Here is an 8,916-nt window from a genome sequence, read left to right on the forward strand (position 1 = left end):
TACAGCCTGCCTGCTACTAAGGTTTGGGTACTTTTTTTTGCAACATCTAGTAGCAGTTTCAAATTGTCTTCCTGTCAAACATTCTTCTTCTAGGTTGTATAGCACTGGTCTGTGCGTTGCTGTACAGGGGTAACTCGTGGTTGCTGTGATGCTGAAGACTGTGACAGTGATGTGCCAATCGTGGTAATGGGTACTGATGGTGGACAGTGTTGGTGGGAGTTTCCTGACTAAATCAAGCTTGGAAACAGGAGTGGCATCCACTTCGGAAATGGCTTACCTCCAGAAACTCTATGTATGAACAGTGCTCAGGCCATTTGTTCATAGGGTTGCTATGAGTCATCTAAGACTCGAAGGCATCAAACAACAACAACAACAACAGTAGCAGTTTGGGCTAAACTGTTGAGTTTGACCTTGAGATTGTCATAATTAAAAGGGAATACATGATTCATAACCTTTAACTTGAAATTTGTAAAGAATATTTTTAAAGGCATTTAATTGCCAGTTTGGGTCTAGAATCCAGGTAGGAAAGATGTGTGGAGCAGCTGGATTCTACAAAGGTGTGTTTTCTGGTTTTGGTTGAGGTTTGGTTTATTCACAATTGGGTATGAGTTGATTGGATTTGGCCTAGTATTTAAAAAGGCATTTGGTTTTAATTGTTTTCAGTCAAACATTCTTCTAAGGGTATAGCACTGGTCTGTCAATTTGCTGTACAGAGGTAACTCATGGTTGCTGTGATGCTAAACACTATGACAATGATGTGACAAATCTGATAATGGTTAACCACGGTGGACAGTGTTTAGTGGAGCTCCCCAATTAAAACAAGCTTAGAAGCAGGAGTGGCATCCACATTCGAAAAAGCTTGCCTCTGGAAACTCTGTGAACTTGGAGAAATGATGAGAGTTATGCAAGTGTTCAGGTCTTTAGTTCATAGGGTTGCTATGGGTTTTTTATGACTCAATGGCACTTAACAACAACATACATTTAAAGACTCATTAAATACTAACTTCTGTTATCATCCTTTCTTTTTTATCCCATTTTCCAAATTCATTCCCTCATCTTATACTCCTTTGAGGTTATATGTGGAGAGAGGGAGATACCCTGGAGTTTCTGATGTTGGATAACTGATACACCATAAAGCATCCTGAACCAACTGTAGTGTATTGGAAATTTTGCATTTGGTAAAGAGGCATTGAGCAGACACAGAGGGAAGGTGGAGGGGGTTGTGAGAGTGGAGTCTGGGTTATTGAAATTTAAGGATGGTTATGTGGACAGTGCTAAACTGAAAGAAAGGGAGCAAAATAAGCATGGATTGCATCAAAAGGAGGCTAAGGACTCACCTACCTGCTTTTCTCAGAAGCAAGTAATAGAACAGGGCCACAGCAGCTAGGCCTGTTATACTGAGCAGTCCTCCAGTGACGCCTGTGGCTACAAGGCCACTACTGCTTCCTGTCAGGCCTGAGGAGAGATCCCAAGCATTAGCCAAGGAGAAAGGCTTACAGTTTTTACTTGTCCTGAGTCTTGAAGCTCATGTCTAGACCTGGAAGAAGGAGTAAATATAGGAACTCAAAACTCCTAAGGAATCCCTGGGCCAGGTAGTGAGTCAAGAAGTCCCTCTCTGGTGAAGCAGGGGATGATGCAGCACAGAAAAGGAACACTATCTGGTGAGGAAACTTATTTCTTTGTTTGAGACAAAGATGAGCATCAGCATTGGCTATGACTAGTGCAAGAAGAGACAGACAGCAAATGAGCTCCACATTTAATGCTCCCATCTGGCCCTGATTTTCCTTACCAATTATCATTTCCCAGAAAATAATAATTTAGAAAATGCCAAACTGTAAAAATGGTGGGGTATCCCGGCCCGGGGTGAGCCATTGTGGCCCTCTGCCCGGGGCGGGCTGCCCTTGGCCCTGTGCCGGGACGGGCTGCCCTCGGCCCCCGGCTCGGGGCAAGCTGTCACGGCCCTCAGGGTGAGCTCCTCAGTCCCCAGATTGTGGCATCTGACCCCTGGGTGGGGAAGGGGGGGAAAAAAAAGAATGCCTAGGGTATCCAGAGAAGTTACCTAGGCCACCTTCTGCCACCCTTCCCCCCAATAAACCTGAAACCAACACCCTCAAAGCCCTTCTATTTGTAACTCACAAGTTTGTTCTCTCTAGGTTTGCTCCCTTTCCTATAGGTAACCTTAACTCTGAGTTTTACTCCATAATTGACCCTGAACCCAGTGCCAGTGACAAAAAGGAAATACAACTGACAGCTAAGGAAGAAAAGGAGGATGGAGCCTCTGGGTTCAACCAGCCATCCCCACTGGACCCACCTGGGAAAACACTTTGCAGTCCAGAGGGGAGCAAATGACAGGAAAATATCATCTAACAGAGCAAGAAGGCAAGCAGCTGTAACTCAAGACCACCAGTTAGATGATAAAGCGCCCACCCTTCCCCCTTTTACATCTATGCCCCTGTTCAGTATGAAGAAGCCAGAGAGTCGGCATCCAGTTCCCAAATCAGTAAGACAGTTGGTTTAATTACTATTGGAAAATGCTTGTCATTCCTCTGTAGCATCTGGTCCCCACTGAACCCTCATCATTTCCTTCACCTGCTCCCCCCACCGACCAAACTGTGCAGCTCTGCAACTGCATCCTGGACCATCCTCACCCTTCTGCCCCCAACCCTCACCTCCTTGTACCCCCAATATGTTTTTCCCAATAAAAAAATGGTGGGGCATAATTGTAGGACATAGTTCAGATCTGTTGTTCATAGGGTTGCTATGAACTCAACTCGATGACACCCAACAACAACGACTTCATAAGGGAATTGCATGATGCTTCCCAAGTTATTTTGAAAGTTCATACCATGGCAATGACATGTCAGATAAGGGACTTATATTTAGAATTTGTAAAATACTTGACCACCACACCAAGATAAAGATAAATAATCCAATTTAAAAATGGGCACAGGATATGAACAGACACTTCACCAAAGAAGACATTCACATGGCCAACAAACACATGAAGAAATGTTCAAAATCCCTAGCTCTAAGAGAGATGCAAATCAAAACAACTATGAGATATCATCTCACCCCAGTCAGAATAGCAAAATTTAACAGAACAGCAAGCAACAAATGCTGGTGAGGTTGTGAAGAAACTGGAACCCTTATTCACTGTTGGTGGGAGTATAGAATGGTGCAACCACTATGGAAGGCGGTATGGCACTTTCTCAAAAAGTTATAAATAGAGATACCATTTGACCCAGCAATTCCATGACTGGGAATATATCCCAGAGAGACCATAATTGACATCCAAGCAGATATATGCACACCCATGTTCATTGCAGCTTTGTTCACAATAGCAAGGAGCTGGAAACAACCCAGGTGCCCATCAACAAATGAATGGATAGAGAAGCTCTGGTATATTCACACAATGGAATACTACGCTGCAATGTAAAACAAGGAACTCATGCAATATAATTCAAAATTGGTGAGCCTGGAGGTCATTATTCTGAGTGAAATATCTCAGTCACAAAAGGACAAATATTGCATGGTGCCACTGCTGTAAAATGGGACTGATATCCGGGTTGGGGTAAGACTGAGAAAAACTGGATAAATTGTGTATACTGCACTGAAACAGATGAGGGAGAGAATAATTTAAAAGCGATATATGATAGGGTATTATGGTTATCACAAGAGTACACAATTAAGGTTGCATAGTGGAATGTATTTGGGGTGGTGGGAGAGGTGCGGGGGGATTGTGCACCAGGGAGGGAGTGTTTTTTTTTACTTTTCAAAGAGAGGAGCGAACTGGGGGTGTGGGGAGGGCTGGGCCGGGAGAGAAGTGTAGCAATGAATGAATGGGAATCCAAAATCTCTGTAAATGTTCATTAAAATTATTAATAAAAAAAAAGAAAGTTCATACCAGTAGTGAGATGCGTTACAATGGCTTCAAAGGCATGGAAGCCTGGGACTTTGTAAAAGAAAGAATAGAGGAGCATGGACAGTGAAACTGAACTCTTAGATGATTTCTTTAGCTATTATCTCTAGTAAATGAAAGCAAAAGGTGTGTTACAAAAAAGTGAATGAGCAAGAAAGCACCTGAAACTATTTAGAGGGAAAGGCTGGCTGGTTAAGATTAACAGGGAGCCTGGGGTCTTCTGGATAAACTCTACCTCATAAGTCATCCAGTGGCCCAAGATCATATAACCATATATATAAAAGTAGATTTGTGGAAAAATGAAATTGGAATTTTTAAGTAAAATGTTATGTTTTTATTTGAGTGCACTTTGAATATTGACTGTTTCTCATACCTAGTTAATATTATAAAACAGACTTAACCATAAGTGAATAAAAATGATTATTAGGTATTATAGATGACAGAGAATAGTAGCTCTTGAGTAGAGTATATTGTGTTTAGGCAAAAAACCAGTCCCTATCCAGAATATTTCCAGTTAGATAATTTGTATTTAAAAAGATGTATTGATCCACTCAGAACTTGTGAGAGAGCAGAATATTTTCATCTGAAGGAAGGCCTTGCAGAAGGCTAAAGGGAGGACTTTTTTTTTTTAACTTTCAGAAAGTATTTTGCCATTGGTTGCAAAAAAATTTCAATGCTCAACACAAAGAACCTTCTTTTGAGATTATATTTAAAGGGGCCTGGCAAGTAGACAAGTATTCTTGACTCGAGTGACCTGGGTTTGCTCAGTGAGTGGACATGGGAGAAGAGCACCAATGAAGAGAGGAACAAAATTTGGGTATGTTCTGTTGCCATACATTGACATAACCCACAAGGGCTAGACATGAGAGAAAGAGCTTGTTGGTTGGAAGCTATTATAACTAAAGAATTGTGTCCTATTTTCCACTAGAATTGCATCCTATTAACTTAGCTCTGGTGGTCTAGTGACAGAAGCTGTGATGCAATCTTGAAGTCACATGTTCAGAGGCCACCAGCTGCTCTGAGGGAGAGGCTGGGCATTCTCCTGTGTGATTAACTGCTTCTGAAAACCTGCAGAAGGGTCAGGTTATCTTACTGATGAGTAGGTTTCAACTCCATGATAAACAACAACTTTCCTGGTGGCCTAGTGGTAAGAAGCAGCACTGCAACCCCAAAGACATGTGGTTCAAACTCACAAGTTGCTCTGTGGAAGAAGCAAGGGCAGTCTCCTCCCATGCGATTTACTGATTCTGAAAATCCACTGGAGGGTCAAGATAGCACACAGCAACAGTAAGCTCCCCAAGGATGATTATGATTCTGTGAGTTCTATGAGACCACTGCAATGGATTACAAAACCCAGTCATAGACTAAAGAGAGTGCTGATAAGGTTTGACCTCTCAGAAATTAGTTCTGTGCCATTTATTTGTGGTGGAGATTATTTTTCCTTGTGAAGTTAGTGGAGGTCAGATGCCACTGAATGCACTGCTCTCACATTTTAGCACTAGAGATGTTGTGAAACAGAAGTGTGTCAGGGAAACTGGCAACAGAACTAGGAGTGGAGTGAAGATGATGCTGTATTGAAGCAGCATCAAAATACATCTTATTCACATATCTGTAGCTTAGACATAAGAAACTTACCTTTCACAGAGAGCTTCAATACCTCACTGTGTTGGGCCCCTAGGCCGTTGTCAGCCTCACAGGAGTAGTTTCCAGAATGTTCTATTGTTAGAGAGATGTTGAAGGACACTCCTCCTCTAATGGAGACAGAGCTGTTTCCTAGGATAACATCCTTGTGATAGAACTGGTACAGGATTGGGAATGAGCCTTTCCAGGACTCACAGTGAAATTCCACCATGTCTCCCACCGTAAGTTGAGGCCCAGGAGATCTGAGTGTGAGGACTGGGCAAGACACTGGAACTGAAGGAAAAATCAGTTAATAATTTTTACTTCTCATAGATGGGTAAATAAAACAAAACAAACAAAAAATAAACACACACACACACACAACCAAACCAAATCTCTCATCAAATTCATTGCCATTATTTTCTCACTGAGTCAGAACTGACTCATAGCTGATCCTTCAGCGGTTTTTCGATGGCTATAAGTCACTGAGGAGGAGATTGCCCAGTTTTCTCCTGCAAAGCCACTGGTGGGTTTGGATTGTTAGAAAGGTACTACCTTTGATTTAACAGTGCAATTCCCTACACATTTCACCACCAGAGTTCTCTAGTATATGGGTAAAGGCACAAAAAAATAAATGGCCACAGATAGACCTCAATTTTGGAAAAACACATTGAGACTCATATGACAGATGAAGCTAATTACCTTATTCTACAAATCACTTTCAGTGCATTAAGAATTCAGTATATAAGTATGAAAAGAGTGTGAACAACTGAAAATAAAATCTGTTAAATGAGGAAATGACAGCCTCTTTAACAAATCATACTGGCAAATTTGGACATCTATCTCCCTGTAGAAAACGGAAACAGAATCCTCATCTCACATCATACACAAAAACCAACTCACAGTGCATCAGAGCTCGAGGAAGAAAATCCAAAACCATAAAGATTATAAGAGAAAAAAAACCGGGAATAAAATTAGAACCCTGGCCTATGATAGCATAAATAGGCTTGTGAACATAGTAAAAAATATACCACCTGGAGAAGATGGACAAATGCGACCCCCTTAAAATCAAATACCTGTGTGTATTAAAAACTTCCTCGAGTAAAGTAAGAAAAAAAACAACACCCCCCCAAAAAAAAAAGTTCACAGGGGTTTAGAAAAAACATTTGGCAACAGTATTTCAGATAAGGGTCTTTAACCAAAGTTTACAGAGTCTCCATAACAAAAAGACTAATAACCCAATCAATCACACAATGGGCAGCAGCCTAAAAAGATTCTTCACAAAGGATGGTATTCAGATGGCCAAAAACCACATGAAGAAATATCCGAAATCACTAGCAATCAGAGAGATGCAAATCAAAACAGTGGAATATCACCTCACTCCACCAGCAATAGCAAAGTTGAACAAAATAGCAAGCAATGCATTTTGTATTGACACTCTTATGCACTGCTGGTGGGATTGTAAATGGTATAACTGCTATGAAAGGCAGTTTGGTATTATCTCAAAAAGCCATCCCCATTGTTAGTTTTGTTGTTATTGTCATTGAGTTGAATTTGTCTCTATGAACAAAAGATTCAAACCCTGTTTTACCCTGTGCCATCCTCACTCTTCCTGACGCACTGGAGCCCATTGCAGCACTCACTTTGTCAATCTACTTGGTTGAGGGTCTTCCTCTTTTTCCCTGACCCTCCCCCTTTCCAAGCTTGATGTCCCTTTCCAAGGAATAGGCCATCCTAGCAACACACCCAAACTATGTGAGATGAAGCTTTATCATCTTTCTCCAAGGAGCACTCTGGCTGCACTTTCCCCAAGACATATTTGTTTGTTCTTTTGACAGTCAATAGGATGTTCAGTATTATTCTCCAGCACCATAGTTCAAAGGTATTATTTCTTCTTCTGTCATTTTTATTCACTGTCTAGCCCTCAGATGCATAGCAAGTGATCAGAAAGACCGCGGCCTGAATCAGATGCACATTAGTTCTCAAACTGATATCATTGCTCTTCAACAATTTGGAGAGGTCCCACTCTGCATATTTTCCCAGTGTAGTACATCTCCTGATTTTCTGATTGCTAGTACCGAGGATATTAATTGTGTATCCAAGTAAGATGAAATAATTGACAACTTCAATATTTTTTATATTTATTGTGATGTTGCCTATTGGTCCATTAATAATAATTTTTGTTTTCTTGCTATTGAGATGTAATCCATACTGAAGGCTGTATTCTTTGATCTTCTGCAGCAAGTACTTGAAAACCTCCTCACTTTCAGCAAGCAAGGTTAGGTCATGTACTAACACAAGTCATTCATGGCCTTCCTCCAATCCTGATGCCACATTCTTCTTCATAGAGCTGGGATTTTCAAAGAATTTGCTCAACATACAAATGAAACATTTATATAGAGAGGATACAACCCCTGTGCACTCCCTTTCTAATTTTAAAATATGGGTGTCCCGTTACTCTGTTCGCTTAACACCCTCTTGGTCTAGTTTTCGCATGAGAACAATTAAGTGTTCTGGAAATTCCATACTATTAAATGTTAAGAACTTCCATATGACCCAGATATTCCATTAGGAATATATCCCAAGGAAATCAGAACTAAAACACAAAAGGACATATATAAATCTACATTCATAGCAGCATTATTCACAATATCAAGAAAAAGGAAATAGTCAAAATGCCCATCAACAAACGAATGGATTAAGAAATTGTGGCATGTTTACATAATGGAATACTGTAAAGCACGAAGAAATAATTCTTTTTTTTAAAAATACTATAGGACTTTAGATAAACATTCCTCTGGTATTCCCTGCTTTCAGCCAAGATCCATCTAACATTAGCTACAATATCCCTAGTACCACTATCCCTTCTAAAGCCAGCCTGGACTTCTGGCAGTCCTCTGCTGATATGATGTTCCAGTCATTTTTGGATGATCTTCAGTAGAATCTTGCTTACATGTGAAATCAATGAGAATGTTCCATAGTTTCCACACTCTGTTGGGTCACCTTTTTTTTTGGATGGGAACAAATATAGATCTTTCCCAGTCAGTTGACCAAGTGGTTGTTCTCCAGATTTCTTGGCACAACTTGGTGAGCACATCCAGGACAGCATCTGTTAGTTGAAATATCTCAACTGGTATACCATCTTATTTTTTGCTGTTTCCTTCAAAGCAGCCTGAACTTCTTCCTTCATCACCAAATGGCTCTTGCTCATATATTGTTTTATTAAATTCTTCTGTGTCTGCCAATTCCTTTCATACAGTGTCTATTTGTGTTTCACTGACAATGCAAAGGCATTTGACTATGTGGATCATAATAAACTGTGACTGACTCTGAGAAGAATGGGAATTCCAGAACACTTGATCGTGCTAATGCAAAAC

The 8,916-nt window shown here is 40.7% G+C and overlaps 1 protein-coding gene across 1 annotated transcript in view; it reads right to left on the reverse strand.

Moving 5' to 3' along the window:
• Positions 1-8,916, reverse strand: part of FCRL5 (Fc receptor-like 5) — a 56,923-nt gene that overhangs the window by 4,766 nt on the left and 43,241 nt on the right. Inside the window, 2 exon segments of the mRNA XM_006895497.1 lie at positions 1,342-1,455; positions 5,555-5,833. Of these exon segments, the coding sequence (XP_006895559.1) occupies positions 1,342-1,455; positions 5,555-5,833 (393 nt within the window).

This window comes from Elephantulus edwardii, unplaced genomic scaffold (assembly GCF_000299155.1).
Source record: "Elephantulus edwardii isolate Elephantulus edwardi_28Jun2011 unplaced genomic scaffold, EleEdw1.0 scaffold00168, whole genome shotgun sequence".
Classification (NCBI taxonomy): Eukaryota; Metazoa; Chordata; class Mammalia; order Macroscelidea; family Macroscelididae; genus Elephantulus; species Elephantulus edwardii.